The sequence below is a fragment of the Podarcis tiliguerta genome (genome assembly GCF_965153285.1).
Source record: "Podarcis tiliguerta genome assembly, chromosome: 11".
In the NCBI taxonomy this organism is placed as follows: Eukaryota; Metazoa; Chordata; class Lepidosauria; order Squamata; family Lacertidae; genus Podarcis; species Podarcis tiliguerta.
The window spans coordinates 17963332-17987101 of NC_139544.1; the positions used below are offsets into that span (position 1 = coordinate 17963332).

At 43.3% G+C, this 23770-nt stretch overlaps 2 protein-coding genes across 4 annotated transcripts in view; one reads left to right on the top strand and one right to left on the bottom strand.

Moving 5' to 3' along the window:
- The first annotated feature begins 3442 nt into the window (after positions 1 to 3442).
- Positions 3443 to 14568, top strand: LOX (lysyl oxidase). Of its 2 annotated transcripts, XM_083404194.1 has the most exons (7): positions 3445 to 4361; positions 5811 to 5919; positions 8119 to 8256; positions 10133 to 10289; positions 11588 to 11683; positions 11772 to 11887; positions 14484 to 14568. In XM_083404194.1, exons 1-7 carry the CDS (start codon positions 3716 to 3718, stop codon positions 14488 to 14490), a joined length of 1269 nt encoding a protein of 422 aa, XP_083260320.1. In that variant the 5' UTR covers positions 3445 to 3715; the 3' UTR covers positions 14491 to 14568. The 2 variants fall into 2 exon arrangements, with proteins under 2 accessions (XP_083260321.1, XP_083260320.1); XM_083404195.1 differs by lacking the exon at positions 14484 to 14568 and having other exon boundaries at positions 3443 to 4361; positions 11772 to 11906.
- Positions 14569 to 21559: 6991 nt separating this feature from the next.
- The window catches only part of SRFBP1 (serum response factor binding protein 1), a 43547-nt gene continuing 41336 nt past the window's right edge, over positions 21560 to 23770 (bottom strand). For both annotated transcript variants that reach the window (XM_083404199.1, XM_083404198.1), the window contains exons 7-8: positions 23133 to 23170; positions 21560 to 21897 (exon numbers count right to left, since the gene is read on the bottom strand). In XM_083404199.1, the coding sequence (XP_083260325.1) occupies positions 21719 to 21897; positions 23133 to 23170 (217 nt within the window). In that variant the 3' untranslated portion in view covers positions 21560 to 21718. The remainder of the gene's footprint in view (positions 21898 to 23132; positions 23171 to 23770) is intronic.

The following is a 23770-nucleotide window of genomic DNA, read 5'->3' on the forward strand; positions in this document are numbered from 1 at the left end:
GTCATTCTGGGGGGAAATGGAGTGTCATGGGATTCTGTCCTGGGCCCAGTTTTGTTCAACATCTTTATAAATGACATGGATGAAGGAATATAGGAGATGCTCAATGAATCTGCAGATGACATGAAACTAGGAGGGATAGCTAATATCTCAGAAGATAAAATCAGGATTCAAGATGACCTTAACTGATTGGAGAACTGGGGCCAAACTAATAAAATACTGGTAAATCTCAATAGGGACAAATGCCAAGGTTCTGCACTTGGGCAGAAATAATCAGATTCACAAATATAGGATGGGGGACACCTGGTTTGACAGCAGTACATGTGAACAGGATCTAGGGGGCATCAACAGAAGTGTTGTGTCCAGATCAAGGAAAGCAATAAGTTAAAGGTAAAGGTACCCCTGCCCGTACGGGCCAGTCTTGACAGACTCTAGGGTTGTGCGCCCATCTCACTCAAAGAGGTCGGGGGCCAGCGCTGTCCGAAGACACTTCTGGGTCACGTGGCCAGCGTGACATCGCTGCTCTGGCGAGCCAGAGCCGCACACGGAAACGCCGTTTACCTTCCCGCTAGTAAGCGGTCCCTATTTATCTACTTGCACCCATGGGTGCTTTCGAACTGCTAGGTTGGCAGGTGCTGGGACTGAAGAGCGGGAGCGCACCCCACTGCGGGGATTCGAACCGCCGACCTTTCGATCTGCAAGCCCTAGGCACTGAGGCTTTAACCCACAGCGCCACCCGCTATTCCCAAGGAAAGCAATAGTCTCATTCTATTCTACCTTGAGGGTTGGCGCTGTGGTCTAAACCACTGAGCCTAGGGCTTGCCGAGCAGAAGGTCGGTGGTTCAAATCCCTGTGACGGGGTGAGCTCCCGTTGCTCGGTCCCTGCTCCTCCCAACCTAGCTGTTTGAAAGCATGTCAAAGTGCAGGTAGATAAATAGGTACCGCTCCGGCGGGAAGGTAAGCGGCGTGCCAGTACGCTGCTCTGGTTCAATCGAAGCGGCTTAGTCATGCTGGCCACATGACCCGGAAGCTGTACGCCGGCTCCCTCGGCCTGTAAAGCGAGATGAGGGCCACAACCCCAGAGTGGTCCGTGACTGGACCTAATGGTCAGGGGTCCCTACCTTTATTCTACCTTGGTTGAACCCCACCTAGAGTTCTGTGCCAAGTTCTGGGTACAAAAGTTTAAGAAGGGTATTTACAAGCTCGAACATATGCAGAGGAGAATTACCAAGGTGATAGTCTGGAAACCAAGTCTTATGATAACCAGTTGTGGGAGCTGGGTATGCTTAGCTTAGAGAATACTGAGGGGTCTGCAATATTCCCTTTTCAACGATTTCCTTAACAAACATCCTTTAACCTGATGCAGATACTTCAAAAATATCTGGAGTCTGTACTTAATAGGTTTTTTAATTGCCCTCTTTGTGGGGGCGGGAGTGCAGTCAGGTCATGGGTATTAACAGCTGGCCCCCCTCAAGTAAATAAATAAAAATACTTAACTAAAAGTAGAAATCGTAGAAAGATTTTGAAAGAGTTTCCTAAGCCCTTGGGGTCAAAAGAAAGCAACTGTTGTAGAGACATTTCATTCTGAATCTGTTAAACAGAGCCAGACAGAGGATGATGACAGAGGATGATGAGTGTCCTGCCCCACCCCCTAACCTAAATTCTAGCTAGGTATATGGGTGGTGCTGTGGGTTAAACCACAGAGCCTAGGACTTGCCGATCAGAAGGTCAGCAGTTCGAATCCGCGCGATGGGGTGAGCTCCCGTTGCTTGGTCCCTGCTCCTGCCAACCTAGCAGTTCGAAAGTACGTCAAAGTGCAAGTAGATAAATAGGTACCGCTCCGGCGGGAAGGTAAGTGGCGTGCCCGTGCGCTGCTCTGATTCACCAGAAGTGGCTTAGTCATGCTGGCCACATGACCCAGAAGCTGTATGCCGGCTCCCTCAGCCAATAAAGCGAGATGAGCGCCGCAACCCCAGAGTCGGCCACAACTGGACCTAATGGTCAAGGGTCCCTTTACCTTTTACATGGTGGGTCAGGTTATCTTGATTCAGATCCAGAGGTAGTAACCCTTTTGTCTAAAGAAGGATGGAGAAATGAGAACCCAATTTCTCCTCTTCTCCACACCTTAAGTTTTGCCCCGTTGATATTCTCAGGGTGACGAGCAGCCCTCCCCATGGGAGAACTCGATTCGAAGTGAGCCTCTTCTCCACCAGACGCGGAGTTCTCGTCATGTGACTCGGAGAGAGGAAAACAAAACCTGGTATGCCTGAGTTTATTTGAGGAGGATTTGGGCTATAATGAAAAGGGCGTTACAGGCGTTACCCCGCCTCCCTTTTCACCCTGCAGCCGCCACCAAGTTTCCCCTGCCAGAGCTCCAGTTGAAACGAAACATGTTTTCTGGGAAGTATTTTCACCGGAGCCATCTCCCACGTCTCTCCCTTAGCCTGCTTTCTCGTCTCTCTAGCTGGGCTGATGATCTAATAACATCTCTCTCTCTCTCTCTCTCTCTCTGCATACTTTGGCAGTCCTTTGCCACCTGGCAGCCTGACTTGTCTGAGTGAAGCGAAAGGCCTGCATGCAGTTAACCCTGGATGGCGAGGTGCCTGCAGATTGTGGAGAGAGGGAGACCCCTGCTGAACCGGTCCTGCCTAGTAGATAAGCTGTCTGGTCCTGTCCGTCTGGGCCATCAGAGCCAGGGGTAGCGCAGGGCTGCCACCTGCCCTGTATAATACAAGATTGCCCCATATTTCAGTGCAAAACGCTACGTCCTGTATTGTTTGTCCTGTACTTCAGGTCTTCTCCTTCTCCTCTATCTTCCTCCTTGTGCCAAGTTACGGATCCTCTCCAAATGAATGTGTTTGAATGGCAAATTCCTGTATTTAAACCCGGGGTAGCCAAGCACAGACAGATTCACAAATCCATGTGTGTGCGCGCGTGCGCGTGTGTGTCTGTGACCAGTGCCAGAGGGGCCATCCTGTTAGGCTGTAATCGTAGAATCATAGAATTTGGGAGGGACCACGAGGGTTATCTAGTCCAACCCCTGCAATGCAGGAATCTTTTGCCCAACTGGGGGCTCGAACGCATGACTGAGCTCGACTGTAACGCATTGAAGCCTTTTCAGCAACAGATGAAAGAAGAACAACGGTTCACCAACCGCCCCGTCTCGCCCGGTCCTGTCTTTTTGCCAAACAAAGGTGGCAACGCAGCCTTAGGGGTGCACGAGGCTGGAAGCCTGACGGAGAAGGCAGAGATGCGAAAAGAGGATTCTTGTTGTTGTTTTGTTTAACGGGCCGGGAACTGTCGGGCCGGCACGTTTCGCAGCGCGTTACGCGAACAAATAGCGCAGGAGCCGCCTGCCAGAAGGGGCTTGTGTAACTTTGCGAACGTGCCAGAAAAGTTTAAAAAGCCCTCATCTCCTCCCACCCACCTACCCTCCGCCCCTCCCTCCCTCCCTCCGCTGCCGCTTCATTCCAGACACCAGCAAAAGCAAGAGGGAGAGGCGGCTCGCTCAGTCCCGCGCCGAGCGCATTCCTTTTAGCAATCTTGCAGAGGAGGCGAGGAGAGGCTTGTTGCAAAGGGGAAATCTGCCACCTGTGTACGAAGAGAGCGCCCAGGCGCCTGCAAAAGCTGCTTCTTCGCCGTCGGGCTGTTGTTTGGCTCGGACGGTCCTTCCAGGACCCAGGGGGTGCCAAGGGGTACCCCATTCGCCGCCGCCGCTATGCGCCTCTCCACCCGGCCGCCGCTGCTGCTCCGTTTAGCCCAGCTGCAGGCGTGCGTCTATTGGAGCTGCCTGCTGTGCGCGCCGTCGGGCGCGCTGCCTCAGCCAAGGAACCCGCCGCCGCCGGCCGTGTGGAGGCAAAGGATTCAGTGGGAGAACCAGGGGCAGCTATACAGTCTGCTCAGCGTGGGCTCCCAGTACCAGCCGCCTCGGCGGCGCGCAAGCCAGCAGCCCGCGCAAGGCGGCCACGTGTTGCTCCTCCGGGGCAATGGCACCGCTCCGCGCAGGGCGCAAGCGGTCGCCGCCGACGGCACCACCCGGAGACCCGAGGCGCAGCACTGGTTCCAAGCCGGCTACCAGCAGCCCGCCGGCGACAGGGGGCGCGGGGCAGACGGCGCTGCCAGCAGCAGCTCTCGGCGAGCGCCCCTCGCCAGCGCCCCCTCCAGGCCGGGCAACAGCAGCGGCGCGCCTCCTCTGAGCAACTTCCCTCGGGCGCGCGGCTTAGACCGCATGGTGGGCGATGACCCCTACAACCCGTACAAGTACTCTGACGACAACCCGTACTATAACTATTACGACACGTACGAGCGGCCCCGGCCCGACAGCCGACAGCGGCCCGGTTATGGCACCGGTTACTTCCAGTACGGTAAGAGCGCGCAGTTTGCCACGCGACGGGCGCTGCCTCTCCGAGAGAAAGTGTGGCGAGGAATTGCGCCCCTGCAGTGACTTAAACGTGGAGTTGGTCGCTTCCTCTGCCAACAGCAATCGCCCTCCAAAAAAAGCCCCAACCACCCTTTTTAAAACGTGGTGGGTTTTTTGGGGGGGGCGGAGGGGGTCGTTGTTTTTATTTCGAGTATATATTTTGTGGTTTTATCTTTTGATTTTGTTCTGCCGTCCGCCCTGAGACATCCGGGTATAGGGCGATATATAAATTCAGTTAATAATAATAATAACCCAACCCCGACGCAGCCACGTGGCAAATCCTGCCCTCCCCGCCAGACGGCACGTTTAACACGGAGCGCTTGGCAAGGCGGCCGGCTCCACTGCCGTTATTCGCCATCTGGTTCCAGCCCTCCCCCTTTGCCCCTCACCGTGTCTGCGTTGTTGTCAGCCTGGAACTTATTGCACGAGAATATCCCTTATTCACTGGAAACTTTTTTCCCAACAAGGGTTGTTTCTCTGTACTTTAAAAAGTAATGTTAAAACAACAACAACAACCCACAAATCAACTTCTACAATTCAGTGCAGAGCGCTGGAGTGGGAAGGTTTTTCAGGACAAACGTTCTGTTATCTTAGCGGTGGTTCATTTCCTTTATGCTGGAGGGAGTGGGGCACTGACATTTTAACTCCAGCCCACAAGCCCCCTTGCCAGCCATCAAAAAAGTTCTCTGCGCATGCTCAGAGGCACTGTTATTATTAAATCTGCTCCTGTGCGCAAACTGCTGGGGCTGAACCATGGATCAATTAAGACCCCTACTACACGCTTTGAAGAAAGAAGCCTTATGCACTCCTGCCCCCCAATTTTCCCACTCCCAGAACAAAGGAAACTTGCACCAATGCTCTGTCTCTCTGCTTTAAAGTAAGGCTGGAAGATGCCCTTCATCTTCAGGCTCTTTGAACGGGGTTAATTCAAACCACAACCTGCCTAATGGATGGCCAGCATCATTTGTTTCGGCATAGCTGCAGGTCCATATAACAAAGAGCAAAGCTCCACAGTGTCGGACACATTTCTGGTATTTTGATCTGGCAGACTTAAGTGTACTCCTCAGCTGGTGTCCTTATGAGGAAGAATGCCTTGAAGATTTATGAGAAAAATTGCTTTGGAGAGTGCTGTGTTTCACAGTATCTGCCAATCTGCAAGGCACGTTGTCTTTTCATATCCCCCCCCCTTTGATCTTGAGAAAAATGACTCTTGGTTCTTGTTAACCACCCATGGGTGTGAGAGATGTGGATTGTATGTAGTGTTTAGGAAGATTTAGTTTGTGACTCCTCTAAGATAGGCAAAATGAAGTTTGCAAACATGTTCTGGGCTTGATCAGTTGTTTCTCTCTCTCTCTGTGTGTGTGTGTGTGTGTTGTGGCATGATGCACTGCAGGTCTCCCAGACTTGGTACCAGATCCGTACTACATCCAAGCATCCACTTATGTGCAGAGGACTTCCATGTACAACCTGAGGTGCGCTGCTGAAGAGAACTGCCTAGCAAGGTAAACCCCTTGGTTTATGTTGGCATTGGATTCCTAACTGAATCTGATGGGAAGATCTGGAGTCTTAGAACGAGGGCTTGTGAAAGAGGCACCCACCAGATTAGATTCAGAATGTCACATTGAAATTGGTGGGATAAGTTGCTTGTTGTTACCTTAAAAAGTACCGTTGCTTTCAACAGGACCAAAGCATGACCAACTTTGTGTGGAACCACAACATTGCTTTTACATCACAGTTCAGGACACGCTGACAAAAATGTCACAATGTCACACTGGCAGCTTAACGAGAGGGAAGAGGAGTTAATTTCAGAAGTAGCAGAGAGCTCTGCCTCCATTAGAGTTGATGAAACATACTGTTTCTATTACCCTCTGCTGAGAGCTGGATGACCAAACTACAAGGCTTCCATGCCCTTATTGTTTGGGAATTACTGCCTTAAGAAGTGCCTGTTTTTCATTAAGTCAGTGCTTCATTAATTTTTGAAAACAATTCCCCCTTGAACACATGGTTTACAAATTGTGAAATAAGTTGGGTTTTTTTTTTTTTTTAAAAAAAAGGCAAAATCTTGCTATTTGATGATTGCAATTTGCAATCAGCTCTTAATAAACCATTTACTTTCTGATTATTATTATTATTATTCCATGGTTTTTCAACCAATGCATATCTACTAGGGAGAAAATTCCATTGAATTCAGTTAGATTTCTTTGTAAATATGCATAAGATTAGGCTGTGAGGATACTAATAGAAAAATATGTATTTTAGATCTGATGGAATATTGTTATGCAAAACAGCCTCCAAAAATTAGTTCATAGCAATGCCAGCCAAGATTTGGTAATATGCTTTTTACACTTGCAGTAGTGCCAGCAAATTGATTAAGAGTATATTGTACTTGAGGATGATGGAAAAATAGCTAGCTAATGTTACACAACTCCATCATATTCTTAGTTGACATTTTAAAGGGGAAATATAGAAACTCTGCTGAAATTGGCAGGAGAGGAAGGAAGTGGAGATCACATGGACATGATCAGCAGGAAGAGGAATCAGCACCTACTCTGACTCAGCAGACACAAAAAATTCTGGTAAAAGATTTGGACTTGGTGGCCCAGTACACAAAGCAATTTTAGGTCTATTGCAACAACAGAAAATCCACCTGTAATGGTTCTAGGCGTTGCTCGTGCGTAAGCTTGTCCCAACGTCTGGCTGGGTTGCCTGAGTGAACCTTTCCTTTCCGGACAGCCACTCGCCCGTGACCGTCTCAATCGCTGGCAGAATCCGTCAGTGGGCATTTCTTAAACTTCTTCCAGCAAAGAAGTTCTTTGATGCCCAGTCTCTGCCTACTCTCCCTGCGCGGAAGCCTTCTGCGCAAGGAGGGCGTGGGCAGCGGAGGACCCCTTCTCTCCCCGCTGGTCCCCGGCAAGGAGTCATGGGATCGCCTCGCCGATTCCCCCATCTCCCCCCTTCTCCACTGGAGCTACGCTGATTCTCTCCCCCAGAAGATGGGCTGCCTCTCCCACTCCCGGGACGCTCTCTGGGATCCCTTCGGAGCTTGCTCTCTCCCTCGGACACTGATGGCAGTTCCCTGACACCACCTTTCATAGGACACCAACAAGGGAAGTTAAAAAGAAGTTCAGTAAATAAAAAGTAGGCATGGGATATGTTTTATCTGACGTTCAGCCATGGCCTACTACTTCTTAGTTTTTAAAAAATATTTTCCTAAATATATTATTGAACTAATGCATACTTCCTCTGATTTGAAGAGAGGAATTGGGTATGCTCCTCAACTTGGCACATGCTGGGCATAATCAAAAAGGAGTCAAACATAAACATTAATAGCAAATGGAATAGTAGTAGTAGTAGTAGTAACAATAGTAAATTGTCATTTTTTTTTCACCTATGAGGTCTCAAGACAGGTTTCCACAATTTAATAATACAGTATTAAAATCAGTTAAAACAATAACAGTCAATAGAATAGGGTGGCTCCTAAAATACATATTTCAGGTGTCAAAGGTCAGGGTAAAGAGGCACATCTTCAGCATATAATGGAAACTGCACAATGAAGATTTCTCGTTATGTTGCATTCTCTAAAAACCCCCAAGAGATCGTTTCAACTATAATAAATACAAATGTCGCACCATAAGGCAAAGTGTGTTTAACGAGCAATTCCAAGCCTATTTCATGCGCATGTATGTTTTACATATTTGCAGCTCAGCTTACAGGTCGGATGTCAGAGACTATGATAACAGAATGCTTCTGAGATTCCCCCAGAGAGTGAAAAACCAAGGCACTTCGGATTTCTTGCCAAGCAGACCACGATACTCTTGGGAGTGGCACAGCTGTCATCAGTGAGTGAAGGGCTCAGTATGGTACTTTCCAATTATGTTCACTTGCTGTTTGTTTGTTGTGATGTGGCTTCCAGCACTCCACTCCACTCCCTTTCCCTGCTCTTGCTGCCATGCAGAAAATAGCAGGAGTCGAACCCTTACCCACTGAACTCAAGTTTACAACCCTGCTTTAGGAATACAGTGGAACCTCGGTTTTCAAACGCAATCCGCTTCAGAAGACCGTTCGACTTCCAAAACGTTCAAAAACCAAAGCATTCAATTCCAGCAGTATTTACTTACAGAAAACTCAAAACGGAAGCCATTCGACTTCCAAAAAGCAGTCGAAAACCAAAGCAGTTACTTCCGGGTTTTCGGCATTTGTAAACTGAAACGTTCGACTTCCGAGACGTTCAGAAACCGAGGTTCCACTGTAGAAAATAAATAGGAGCTATTCCAATGTGATGGAAAACGTAACTTGTTCATCTTCCATGTATACATTTTGGACATTCAGAACATACTTACTCAGTAATCAGTGGAAATGTTAGGTGGGTGAAATTGGTCGACTCAAGGTGATGTTGGTATCCGAGCTCTTTAACTCAATGAGCATTTCCTGCATATGGGAAGGATTCAAAGATGTGCTAATATAGGTATGGTTTCTGTGATCTGAAGACTGCCGTACAACAGAAGGTAGCCTTTGGTTTTCAGCTGCTTAGGCCACACATAAGGCAAATATTACCTTCCAGTGGCGTAGCGTGGGGGGTGCAGGGGGGGCCGGCCGCACTGGGCGCAACATCTGGGGGTTAGGGGGCGCAAATCCACGGGTTAGGGGGCGCAAATTACTTGCCTTGCCCCGGGTGCTGACAACCCACGCTACGCCACTGTTACCTTCGTTGATTTTAGACCTGCCTTTGCCAATCTGGTGCCCCCAGATGTTTGGTACCACAACTCACATCAGCTTGGGAGGGCCTGCAAAGGCAGCTTTAGACCCAAAGAGGGACATTTGTGTTGAAACATGTTGCTTGATTCCATCTTCTGTTGGAATCAACAATAAGAAAATACAATGGAGAGAAGACGTTGAGGTGGCTGTCTAAAGTTAACCTATTTCCCCTCCAAATAAATAAAAAAATTGTCCAGTAGCACCTTAGAGACCAACTAATTTTGTTCTGGGTATAAGCTTTCATGTGATATCTGAAGGTATCTGAAGAAGTGTGCACACACAGAAAAGCTTATATCCAGAACATACTTAGTTGGTCTCTAAGGTGCTACTGGACAATTTTTTAATTTATTTCGATTGCGTCAGATCAATACAGCTACCTACCTGAATCTATTTCCCCTCCAGCTACTCTACTGTGAGAAATACAATGTAGCAACAGAACAGGCCTTTCACAAACTGACCAATGAATAACCAGAAGCATAATAAGGCAATGTGTGTAAAACTAGAACACATTTAACACAGTGGAGTTTAAATATCAAAATATTTTGCGTAAATACTTGGGGGCCACTGATAGAAAAAGAATCAGAATCCATAGTAACCTTGGAATTTACAGTATACAAAGTAAGCATTTTTAATTCAGATGAATGATATAGACACTCATATGCTTCCTAATTCTTGCAGCGGGAAATTTTGGAACAACAATTTTGCTTAGTCTTTAAACAAAATAAATGCTATGCAACAATTTACTCTCAAGAGCTGTATTTGTAATATAATTGTTGAATAATGAAACTATATGAAGAACAGTATCATAGGGCAACAAAATATTAGCCCATTAGTTTGGAATAAAAAACAGCGATTGTAAGGCTCTATGCCAACGCTGTTTTGCTGGGCCACTATTATTATTATTGTTATTATGGTTGTTGGGTTAACACTGAATAAAAAAGTTTGCCTGTGGTTTAACAGACACTACCACAGTATGGATGAATTCAGCCATTATGACTTGCTTGAAGCAAGCTCCCAAAGGAGGGTAGCTGAAGGACACAAAGCAAGCTTTTGTCTTGAAGATACGTCCTGCGATTACGGATACTATAGAAGGTATGCGTGTACAGCACATACGCAGGTAAGGTAGTCACTGATCATTTTTCATCTCTTGCTGTCAGAATATAGATGGATTTCAAACATCAGTCTTGACTGACCCTGAAACAACAGCACCATATGGGCTTCAGGGAATCTGTTTCCCCTCCCTCATGGCAGGCTGCCAGTAATGGAAAGACACGAAGCTCTTACTAAGGTCTTTTATTCAGTATTCACAGAGAGATGTAGAAATGCCATCTCTTGGATAATGACGTTGAAACTGGTATCGCAATCTGAACTTCAAACCAGTTTCAGACAATGCATTGAGATATCTTCCAGCTCTGATCCCTATATTGGTTGCAAGGGGTACAACTAAGTTTAGAGGCAACTGGCAACTACCTTCTTGTGAGCCCCTACAGATTTAGGTCCTGGAATGCTTTCCTAACTTTTCTGCAAACTGGCTAGCTGAGTCTCTAAAGTATTATAGCATCTGATTGCTACTATAAATTCTTTTAGAATTCTTGCGGCTTCATCCCCTGTTTTGAGACCTGTGCTTGTTGCAAAGTATTTTCCTCAGCAAATGAAGATTGCATCCTATTTTTTAAAAAATGCGCATAGCTGCCAGCTCTCAGTATACCCATGAGCTTTCTTTCCGCAGCAAGTACGCAACCCTTGCCAAGTGACACACAGTCTGTGGCAAAACATTGTACTTTTCGTAGGGGCAGCCAGGCACCACTCAGAATGATTTCAGGGTAGGGAAAGGAACTGAACCGCACACATTACGTAGACCCAAAGAGCTGCGAGTTCATGGTTTAAGAGGAGCTGTCATTTCAGGACAAAAATATGTTTCCTAAAGTCAAGCCTCCCTTTTAACCTAGCAAAATAACAATGAGACATGAAAAGAGCCTAAGTCCTGTTTTACCAAGTTACCCTAATGGGAAGCTCACAAAGAGGTCCTGTCCTTGCGACTTGCAACAACTGGGAGGAGAATATAGTGGGGCAAAGAATATAGTGATTGTGTCTAGCAGCCATTGATATCCTTGTCTTTCATGAAAATGGCTCCTTTGCTTTTGAATGGGAAAATACTGGATCTTTTGTTTGTTTTGGAAGGCAAAATTATTTTGCTAGAATTTAGACCTTTTCTATAAGGGTCATTCTATTCATATAGCAGGAGAGCAATCATTTTGATAGAAGTAATGGTGGCAGTAGGGTGCTATGAATCACTGAGAAATGCTAACTATCCAGGCAAGCTTTTTGGCATTTGTCAACATTGTACTTTTTATATATATATATAAAAGAAAGTTAAGACTTTCACTTCACTTTCCTGCTACACTTTGATTTTAGGGATTGAGCCCTGGGTGTTACGACACATACAATGCTGACATAGACTGCCAATGGATTGATATCACAGATGTTAAACCTGGAAATTACATCTTAAAGGTATGGAAATTACATTTTAAAGTTAATAATAATAATAATAATTATCAACATATGAACTTGCAAAGTACAGCATGCATTTCTTTTGCAGGTTAGTGTAAACCCGAGCTACTTGGTACCAGAATCAGACTACTCCAACAATGTAGTGCGTTGCGATATCCGTTATACAGGTCACCATGCATATGCGTCTGGCTGCACAATTTCACCGTAAGTAATTTCCTGTTTACACATTTTTACACAAAAATTTACACATTTTTATGTTCTTTCCAAAAATGTGTTGCACAGAATGTATTTTATAGAATGAGACTTTTTGGTCTTATCTCAACCACATAATGCCAAATCACATAATCCCTCCTTTCCTCCTCTTATCTGGTAGAAGGATGAGCTAAAGAAGCATTCATTTGTGTTTTTAAACTAAGAAAGTTCCTTTTCATATCACAGGGGGTCAATGGCTAGTTCAAACTAGGCTTTGTTCAAACAAGCTAGGATCAAACCATGGCTTATGACTTGTTTAAATCAATTGGAATTCCTGAGTTCAAATGTAACGGGGAACTATGGTTAAGTTAAAAGTGAGAGCAGATGCTTCCAATGTCTTGGAGGGGGGAACTGTACGATTCTGAGTTATGTGCATATTATGCTAACATATAAAAAGGTAAAGGGACCCCTAACCATTAGGTCCAGTCGTGGCCGACTCTGGGGTTGCGGTGCTCATCTTGCTTTATTGGCCGAGGGAGCCGACGTACAGCTTCCGGGTCATGTGGCCAGCATGACTAAGCCGCTTCAGGCGAACCAGAGCAGCACATGGAAACACTGTTTACCTTCCTGCCGGAGCGGTACCTATTTATCTACTTGCACTTTGACGTGCTTTCGAACTGCTAGGTGGGCAGGAGCTGGGACCAAACAACGGGAGCTCATCCCATCGCGGGGATTCGAACCGCCGACCTTCTGATTGGCAAGTCCTAGGCTCTGTGGTTTAACTCACAGCGCCACCCGCATCCCTATATATAGTTATATATATAGTCCCTATATATAGTCCCTAACATATAGTTTAGTGCTATTGACTAAAAAGGCTCATTCTATAAAATGCAGGCTTCCCTTCCTGTCATTGTAACAATGGCGGTAGTCATGTATCACAATAAATCATAGTTACTGTGAACACAATCTCTGGCTCAGTGTTACATATAGATCAAGGACCATGGTTTGTGTTCCTCCAATCAAACCATGGCTAATTTGAGGTTTGATCCTGGTTTCTTTGTAACATGATCCCTGCTTCCTGCGTAATCCTAGGTCAGGGATTGGAGTTTGTTGCTCCCACTCATACAGACGCAGGGGAGCAAAGCACTAACAATCTTAGTGTTAATAGTAAACCATTAACCATGGTTTACCATAATGTATGAACATGGCCTGTTTATGTCATTTTTTCTTAGACTCAGTTGTTTTGTTTTCAGATTTGAACCTCTTCATAGTGAAATGATGTGCTTTATCCTTTGGCTTCTCATAAAATCTGTAAGATTGAATGGCCTAGAATGAACTTAAGAGTAACGCAAGTGTTGAATTGCTTGCCAGTGCAAGACACTCAAGTCAGATTCTTTCTGAAATACTTCTTTAGAAATCTTGTTTTGAGGATTTAAAGGGATTTGTACATTCCTACAGCAGTAGGACTTAGCAAGCGTCAGCTGTTATTTCTGGCTCACACAACTTTCCGGATACTGCTTATGCATTCCACATACAGAGCATCCTTACAAAAACGCAGAGAACATTGCTAAGGAAGTTCAAACGAATCCAAGCTGACTTTAGTTTTACCAAGCCCCTTGGGGATTGCCCATATACAGTTGGTCTGGTCCATCGTCCAGGCCCACACTTGCATAAATAGATGAATTATGTTGGACACTGATAGCACTGCCAATGGTCTTTTGGACAGGACTTCCCCTAGCAGTTATGGGAGTCACTGTATCTGGTCTCGCTGTTTTTCCATGTAAATGTGTGCCTGGGGAGATAGAATTGTTAACATGGTTGCATGGAGATATCTGTTGTGGGTGGGAATCTGTGCTTCAGAGGAAGTTGCAACTCTGGCGTTCAGCAATTAGCATGAGCTCATCTCTATATAACAATGCAACGTTTGTCTTTAATACCCCTGTTCCAATATCCATGTTTATTCTTCAGCTTGCATTAAGGAACAAGCTATTAAATGCATTCTAGAGAACACCAGCACCAGTACTAGCCCTAAGAATAGGCAATTATATTTATTCATCCAAACAAACCCGCTGAACTTATTTTTGTCACCACTAGCCGAAAGTTGCAGTTGGTTTACAGAATCAACAAGTTAAGAGGCCTCGCCACAGGCTTTTATGAATTCTTGCAAGTGTGAGTTTTTAAGAGCCCAAGAGCTAGAACAGCAGGATTCTTAAGAGGTCAGCAGTGACATTAGCAGAGCAGCAAGAGGAATTTGTCACAGCTTCTCACTATGCTAAGAAATAATTTAAAAGGACGTTCTGGGAACAGCCCCTTTAAGAACCTGGCACAATTCCATTTGGAAGTAATGAAATGTTGTCTAAGTGCACGAGTGTTTAAACTCTTAACAAGACTTGTTAATGTTAGAGACCTGTGCAAGGGTACAGTCAATAGTGATTTGCCTTTTACTGCATCTCATTTAGGTCAATCAATAGGAGCAGTTTAAGCAGAGGAAAAGTGTTGTGCTAATGTTGCTTAAATTTTAAATCCAGCGACGATATCTGAAGGTCTATTTAGTACTTTTGTCCTGATGTATGTTATACTTAACGACTACTTCTTTTCTCTTTAATAGGTATTAAGATGAAAGAAAATTTATGCAACGGTGCCCAAGGTTTTGAGGTGAAATTATTTTATAAACTTGAGACAGGATGTAAAAACTTTTGAAAGCGAAAACGAAAAAAGGACCAGAGTATATACAACAAGAATTTTAATGACTCTGAAGCATTAAGACCTCCTTCAGAATGAATGTTGTCACTCAATTCATGTGTTCAACTTTTGAGGACAGTGAAAGATTGGTGCTTTATATACAGTATTTCAAATTCTACAGGAAGTTTTAACCCATTCACAGAAATGCCATTTCTCTGACTACTGGAAAATCAGTACGCTATTTGTGAATGAGCTTAAGGAACAATTTAAAGGATATTCAAAGAGGCTGAGATTCAAAGAGTTACTTTAGGTTCATATATGCCCAATGGAATCTTACACATTTTACTTTTTTTTAACAACAGACTCCAACCCCTCCATATCAAAACTATGCTTTTTACATTTTCATTTTCTTTGGAGGTTTATTGCTATGTGGCAAGTGGCCAGGGCAGTGGTGTCCAAAGGGTCATGGAACTAATTTCACAATTATTTGGTCTGCAGCCATATAATAAATACTGAGAGTAAGGAGGAGGAGGAAAAATCAGTGGTCATGGGGCAAAATCTGGACCAAACTCTGGGGAAATGAAACTTCCAACAGAGCTAAACACCCAGCATGATAATTTTCTATCCTTGGGACAAAATGTATTGTTCACTTTTTAAGAACTGTTCATGCTTCATGTATAGCAATGGCTATTCATTACACCTTTTCAGATGAAAGTATTTGCATTTTAGACGTATTAGCGGGCAAGTATCTTCTTAAACCAGATGCCTATTGATATTTTGACAAGCCATTTTTTCAGAAGAAATATGAAATAGTGAATTACCCATTTCCAATGTTTGCTGCAGATTGCTTTGCACATTTTCTTCTTTTTTTCCGTACAGATTTTAAATTACGATTATTTAGAAACAATTCTCCCTTAATAGAATTTGGGTAACCTGGATTAAAGTTGATCTATATACTCGGCAGAAAAAATAAGTCTATTTACAAAGGTGGAATTTCTCAATATATTCCTTTAGTGCAAACTTTAATTGGTTAAAAAAAGGTTAGGAGTAATATAGTTTGGTAGCATCACAAAATAAGGCTTAAAAGACTGATTCACAAGGAGCTAAAGGATGTTCTCCATGAATACTGTATTTTAAACCTTGTAGGCAGTCAGAAAGAATGAAGGTTTTTATATATATAAAAAAACCATACTAGCAGGATATTCAGTAGGCTGCATACTAAATAATGCAGTACTGTATTATATGATAATACCTGCCATATGCAGGATTCAACAGCAAACTTGTAAATAATTCAAGTGAAGAAAATCATAACTCCAAATTGAAAATTGGTTGTTAGAGGTAGAAGAATCATTCCTCCTTTGGCTAAAGTGAAATAGATGGGTTTCTCCACCTCCCAAAACTGTGAAATAATTTCTAGCAGATGGGAGTCTTCCTTCCCACTACTAGCTTGCTGAAAGGCCCTATAAATATTCAGTTGTTGGCCATGCTTTTTAGCTGTTAGAACTAAAACTTGCTGCATTTTGAGTGCATTCCATACATTAAATATGAAGGAAGTGATATACATTAAGCTTGGGGAATATAAGGACACTTTCAATAACCATTTCTTGGAGATGTTTAATGGCTTGGAATATGCGTTTCAGATTGTCTTGAAGACGCTCAAGCTCCTCCACTTTTAGTACTACAATTTATTTTGCAAATTTAAACAAAAATTTGTCATCCACACCACTGTCTGTCCAGGCTGACAAGACCTGTTTCTGCCTATTTCGCTTGCCAGTGCCTTCCCCTTAGCTTGGATAGTTCTGGTGGATGTTGAAATCACCTGTCCTACCATGTGTAATATGTCTGATATCACACATGAACATAAGCAACACCCTTTCATACGTCAACAACAATTGCTATCCACATGATAAAAAAATTCCTTCCAGTAGCACCTTAGAGACCAACTAAGTTTGTTATTGGTATGAGCTTTCGTGTGCATGCACACTTCTTCAGATACACTGAAACAGAAGTCACCAGACCCTTATATGGGGAGGGGTATTACTCAGAAGGGTGGTGGGAATAACACCATTACTGGCCCCAACAACATCAAACATACCATCTCAGGACTATTTAATTGCTCAACTTTTAACATTGTGTAGGCCAAACCCTACGCCAAAGGATAAATGGACATAAATCGGACATCAGGAATCACAAGACAGAGAAACCAGTAGGAGAACACTTCAGTCTCCCAGGACATTCTATACAAGATCTCAAAGCAGCTGCCTTATTACAAAAGAATTTCAGGAACAGACTGGAAAGAGAAGTTGCTGAATTGCAACTTATTACCAAACTTAAAACCATGGAGAGACCTGGTCTGAATAGAGACATTGGATTCTTATCTCATTATACATGATGAAGCTATTTTTAATCATCTCACCCATTGCTTTTTCCTGTAAGACCAATTGCAGTCATTAACAGTTGTCAACACCTATCACCCATTCCCACCACCCTTCTGAGTAATACCCCTCCCCACCCTCTCTCTCTCTATATAAGGGTCTGGTGAATTCTGTTTCAGTGTATCTGAAGAAGTGTGCAATCACACGGAAGCTCATACCAATAACAAACTTAGTTGGTCTCTAAGGTGCTACTGGAAGGAATTTTTAAATTTTTTCCCCCAACTACGACAGACCAACACGGCTACCTACCTTTAACTATCCACATGATACGTGTGTAAGCAGCCTTGCTTGCTTATATGTAGAAATTTTTCTTTCTTTTTAAAAGTGTTTTAGTAGCAGCAGGAAAAACTGTGGGCTGGTATTGGGGAGCCAGTGACTACTGAGAAGAGCAGGGGATCAGGAAAGCTGATGGCATGACGATGGCATCTCAAGGAATAGGGCCGAGCAACTTCGTAGGACCACTATCCCACATTTAGCAGCGTTTCCAGTTACAAAATTGTGTTTTCATTTATTGGAGGGAAGCAGGTTATCTGCTGTTACATATGATGTGAACTGGAATATCTGACACTTTTGGATTCAGACCTCAGCCAAGATATTCACTTTGCCAAGATCAGTTCTAACAAAGAAAGGTACTAATTCATGAAGATTCATGGCAGCTTGGAAGATTTTCTTGTGGTTTTTGGAACACACGAGGAATTAATGGGCTACATCTTTTTGCGAGAAACTAATCCTTTTCCCTCCCAGCTGCATGACAGAGATAGATTTTCTTCACTTTTTTTGGCAGGCCCTTATTCGGACTATAGCACAGAAAATGTTTTGAATTCAAATATTTCACATTTACATCAAAGGGATTTTTAATGGTAAACTGATTTTTTCCCCAGTCACCATTTTAGTACCTCCCCATAGGTTTAGTTGGAGATAACTGAAGTACTATATTCTTACAAGTGGTCTATCCTGTGCCTTACACCAAAAACATCATTTTCACATTCCAGATACTACAAAGGTGCTTACATATTTTAACTTGAATTGAAATAAACAGTTTTCTGTCAGGAAATTTATAAGCAACCAAATGTTACAAATTTAGTGAAGAGCCACTCTAACTTCTTGCAAGGAATTCTAATATTTACTTCATTTTTTTTCAAAGAGCCTTGCTTTTAAAATCTTTGCATCTTTCTCTGAGAAGTTATTTATAATTATTCATACACTAGCTTTGTATTCTTCATTGCACTTCCATATTCTTGTTTAATTCTTGTATCGTGGTTGCAGATTTATGTGAAAATGACCTGAATAAATTTGTTTTTCAAATGCTCAGAACGTCTCTCCAGCTTTCACCAAAATCTTTCTGACTGGTTAAGAGGAATCTCTATATACATGATTGTATCATTCTTCTGTATGGGGGAAGCATTTCATTCTCTAAAAAATACAAACATGATACTTCAGATATAAACCTTAGATAATTTTGTAATTACCTTGTTAGGGAAAGGAGGCTCAACCTAAGAGAGCTAAAGGAGTTTATAGAGGTCATCACACATGGATGAGGAAAATTATATAAGCAGAAAGTTTGCTAATCCTAATAGCTAACAGACCATATCGAGCTTGGAGAACAGACTATAACAGGGCTGCCTCTACTTTCCAGAGGGACAGCTTGTAAAAATGCTACTAATTATGCATTATGACAAGATTATTATGGGACAAAGCTCACAGGATAAAAATAACAGTGATGTTCATGATCAGGACCTTGCCACAAGACTAGACAGATAGTCAACGGGTCTTCAGTAGGCTAGTTTATTGTCCTGTATCACCATTTTAGTAAGCCTGTCTGCAAAATTACTTTGAGTTCAAATGTATCCTTGAGTTCAGAATGTTTCTATTTCTACAAAATACAATACAGTATAAGACTGAGACTTTTGTATCAATAGTATGACCACAACAGAATCCTAGTCTGCCATGCATCCAAAACGCTGCTAAACAAAAACATTCAATAATGTATTTTAAGGTTGCTAGATTTTCCTTCTATATTGATGTTTTTCAACTGGTGCTACTTCTCTGTATGTCTCACAGTTTTAAAAACACTGGTTTATCTGAATAGAAGAAAACAAGAGATGTGATTTACATTCACCTGGTATTGCCCTCCTATGTAGACAAAGTCTACATAGCTCCTTCCTTAGATCAAAAGCTTTGCTGTAAATCCAGCACTTTTAAAAATGCTTTGATGTGCTAGACACCCCATAGGAATACTGCTAGGGTCATAAGTTATAGCAGTAAGAAATTCTCTCCTGCTCATCAATTGCCAAGAAAAACTAAGCACTCTTGGCAGTCCAGAGACATGTAAAGAGATGCTACCCAAGCTATGAAGTTTTCAAGTTTCTCTATTTTCAACTAAAACAGGAAAAGGCGTTATCTTAATACTTTGTATGTAGTGTGCAAGTTTTCTTTAGCCGTTCACAACTTGTTTTTCTCCAATGGAAAGATGTTTATCAACTAGAGAGATTGAGGGCATGTCGTGTAGTTGTAAATTTAGGAAAATGAGAGACTAAATAATAAAGGTAAAGGTAAAGGTACCCCTGCCCGTACGGGCCAGTCTTGACAGACTCTAGGGTTGTGCGCTCATCTCACTCAAGAGGCCGGGGGCCAGCGCTGTCCGAAGACACTTCCGGGTCACGTGGCCAGCGTGACATCGCTGCTCTGGCGAGCCAGCGCAGCACATGGAACGCCGTTTACCTTCCCGTTAGTAAGCGGTCCCTATTTATCTACTTGCACCCGAGAGTGCTTTCGAACTGCTAGGTTGGCAGGTGCTGGGACCGAACAGCGGGAGCGCACCCCGCCACGGGGATTCGAACCGCCGACCTTACGATCGGCAAGCCCTAGGCGCTGAGGCTTTAACCCACAGCGCCACCCGCGTCCCATAGCGCCACCCTAATATTGGGCTAGCATTAACATATGTAATATTTCTCTCTCCAACATGCACGTAAAATGGGGAAAGGCTTTTAAAGCAGTGGAGCCACTAATAGTTACAGCTTGTTAAAACATAGCTTAAAACCCAAGAGTAATGAAGGACCATATGAAAATAATTTCTTTTGGATGTAAAAGACAAATCCTGCAGTATTGTAAGCAAACAACTTCACCCTACTTTTTCAGTTAATGCACTCTAGATAACCAAAAGAATTAACTGATCTGAAAATAGATAATGACATTCAATTCAGTCAAATGCCCTTCTAATCTCAGAATATCAAAACACAAATGAAACCATTGAACAGTATAGATACAAATTTCCGACTTTCATTTAACAGTACAGTGGTAACTTGGTTGTCAAACTTAATCCGTTCCGGGAGTACGTTTTGATTCCCAGAACCGTTCAAAAACCAAGGCGCGGCTTCCAATTGGCTGCAGGAGCTTTGTGTACTCAATCGCAAGCTGCGTCAGACGTTCGGCTTACGAAAAACGTTCGCAAACTGGGAGCCGATTTGTTCGGGAGCCAAGCCATTCAACAACCAAGGTACCACTGTAGTAAGGAGGTAAATATACGATCTAACACCAGATTCATTCCTTTAGAGCACGAATGGTGAACTTGTGTCCCTCCAAATGTTGTTGGGACTACAATTCCCATAATCCTTGACCATTGGCCATGCTGACGAGAGCTGGAATCCAACATTTGGGCACAGGTTCCTGCCCTCTGATGTAGAATCTTCCTTTTTTGGACAGCATATGTCAGTTATTCACACTGCAAGACACATGCTGTTTTCCTGTCGTTTCTGTTTATACATTTGTTCCAGAACTAGTAATTTAATACAAACTCTGACATTTCAAGCAAAAACAGCCAAGTCCTGCGGCATCTTAATAAGCAACAAAACACCATCAAGGTGCATAGAATGGTATCCTCATTTGGCATATATGATAGTCATCTTCAAATATCTAAAGGGCTGTCACATGGACAAGGCAGCAAGCCTCTTTTTCCCTGCTCCGGAAGCTAAGACCCGAGCCAACAGATTCAAGTTGCAAGAAGGGAGATTCCGACCAAACATCAGGAAGAACTTTGTGACAGCAAGAGCTGTTCGACAGTGGAACGGTCTCCCACAACAGATGGTGAACTCTCCTTCCTTGGAGGTTTTGAAGCAGAGGCTAGATGGCCATCTGTCATGTATGATCTAGCTGAGATTCTTATATTGCAGAGGATTGGACCAGATTACCTTTGGGGTTGCTTCCAACTACAATTCTAAGATCCTATGATGTACAGCAAAATGTTTTTTTTCTGCTTATGGGATTTCCACAAACGCCTATTATTTTTGAACTTCTAGCTAGCCCTTCACTGAATGGGTCCCAAACGTCACAAAAATGTCTCAATGTAAGCGAGTACAATTTGCATTCAAATCATAAAATAAAACCACAAAACAACCAATGGCAAAGCAACAAAACAGGACCAGGAAAAGGATTCCATTGAATCTAAAGAGGTGCATCTTCACCAATTGTCGATACCCACGATCTTTCATGCAAGTTCCCATTAAGAAGTTAAAAAAATGGCAAATGGAGCTATTCTTGACAAACGTAGAAGAAAGCCTCTTGTGACGAATGACTTCAAAATCAACCATTTATTTTATATATTACAGTTATATTGCAAATCTATAAATGAAATGTCTGTTTTTAGTTTATACAGCTGTGTCAACAAGTTGTCAACAGATGAGATAAAAAAAGGAGGAAAAGAAGAGAGTCCTTAAGAAATAACACCCCCTTAGTCTTCAAATTTAATTTTTTTCCCTTGGAATGCTGTAATTTGAGATACTTGCTCTCGACGTTTCCTGCTCGCTTCCCAGGAAGGATGAAGTGGCTGTTCCAATTGTTCTCTCTTAATACCTTGCTTCATACTCAAACCTTTGGACATCTGTTTCTGTGGACCGTTTCTTTCAAAACCTGCACAAGAATTCATAGACCATTAAGAGCATCGACAATTCGCACACCTTTGAGGTATACAGCTTCTAGTTGGTGCCTCGGAGATAAGAAACTGGAACCAGATTTGCTCTTCTGTGAACAGATAGGATATTTCCCACCTAGGACGCAGCAGACTTCTCAATATACAAAGAGGGTGAAGCTGTAATTTTCTCCCATTTCCCTGTGTAGCCCCCAGCACCACCTCCAATGGTGTTTCAGACTGTCTCCTATCCCTCCTGAGCAGCATTTGAGGGGGCACCTGGGAAAAGATGAGTGGAGATCGCAGAGCTCCACTGAGCACAAGTTGGGATCCACCTTATCCTATGTGCTTTAGGGATTATTTATTATATATTTATGATGCAACACCCCCGGTTACATTTACACATTAAACAGAAGCCACTGACAACCTTTTAATTATCTTATGGAAAGCTTCCAGGCATGACAATGCAAAGTGGAACTTCATGCAGTTTTGGAGGACAAGCAAAACTTCAAAATATGGTATAGAGATAGGTGGTTTTCAAAAGTAATTTCTTCTGATTGTATATAAAACAGTACTAAATTATGTGGCACTGGTAAACTCTTGGGCTATCAGAGGCCCAAATTGGCCCTGGGGTGGGGCAGAGAGAACTTGCAAAACAGTGCCGTGTGTGTGTGTGTGTGAAAAGGGGATTATTACATATGACAAGCCAGTGGCGTAGCGTGGGTTGTCAGCACCCGGGGCAAGGCAAGTAATTTGCGCCCCCTAACCCTAACCCCCAGATGTTGCGCCCGGTGCGGCCGGCCCCCCCTGCACCCCCCACGCTACGCCACTGTGACAAACCACAGTGCTTTCTTTCTCTGATGGAATGATCTTCTTTGTGCAACACTGAATTCCTCCCGAAATTTAATAAAATATGAAAATGAGACTCCTGTGCCTTATAAACCCTTTTGGAAAATATGAAAACAAGGAGAGCACATTATTCCAAACTTCAGTAAAATCATAGTGATTGCTTGACCTGGAGTAGGGCTAGTAAAATTAGCTGTACAAACCTAGATTGTAAAAATGTTCTTCCAAAAACTGAAAATTTTAAAGCCTCTATAAAGTTCAAGTACAATGTTTTTTTAAAAAATTCAATACAATTAAATGCATTTGAAAAACTACTGCTACAGTTTAAATACAAAATGAGATTTTGTTCTGATGCTGCATGAATGCAAGTAGCAACATCAACTTGACTTACCTTTTGCTTTACTTCTGGGAAGGTGGTCTTTTACAGTTCTAGAACAGAAAAAGTGATATTTTTTAGAAGTCAAGACATTATTGAGTGCAACAAACATGTGATATCTGTGAAACCTAAAGCACATAAATAGACCTGAGAATTATCTATATCTGGGGTGGGAACCTCTGGCCATGGGCCAAATATGGCCAGCCAGGCCTCCCCATTTGTCCCACAAGGCAACCTTTTCCAAACCACACCCATCTACTCCACACCTGGCATCATATGCGACATGAGGTGGAGGTCAGGCAGAGATGTGGCTGTTTTCCTTGATGAAAGTCACATTGAACCCAGTTTTCTATATGCTGATGAGTGAGTGTTCATTCCTGCATGGGGACTTCTCTGTCCCCACCTCTGGAGGCCAACTTTATTCACTGGGCATCATTTTTACATCAGATGATTGACAAGCAGTGACCCTGCCCACTTGTCAGTTGGTCTACGGAGTTGAGGAAGTTAAGAATTTCACTCGCTCTGCATAAATGGGGTTTGATAGCCAAGCCAAGCTCACGGTCTGATCGTGAGTAAGGCTCAGTTTCCATGACTTCCTTAAAGCTATTGAATCTGACAATGGTAGCGCCTCTAAAGGTAAAGGGACCCCTGAC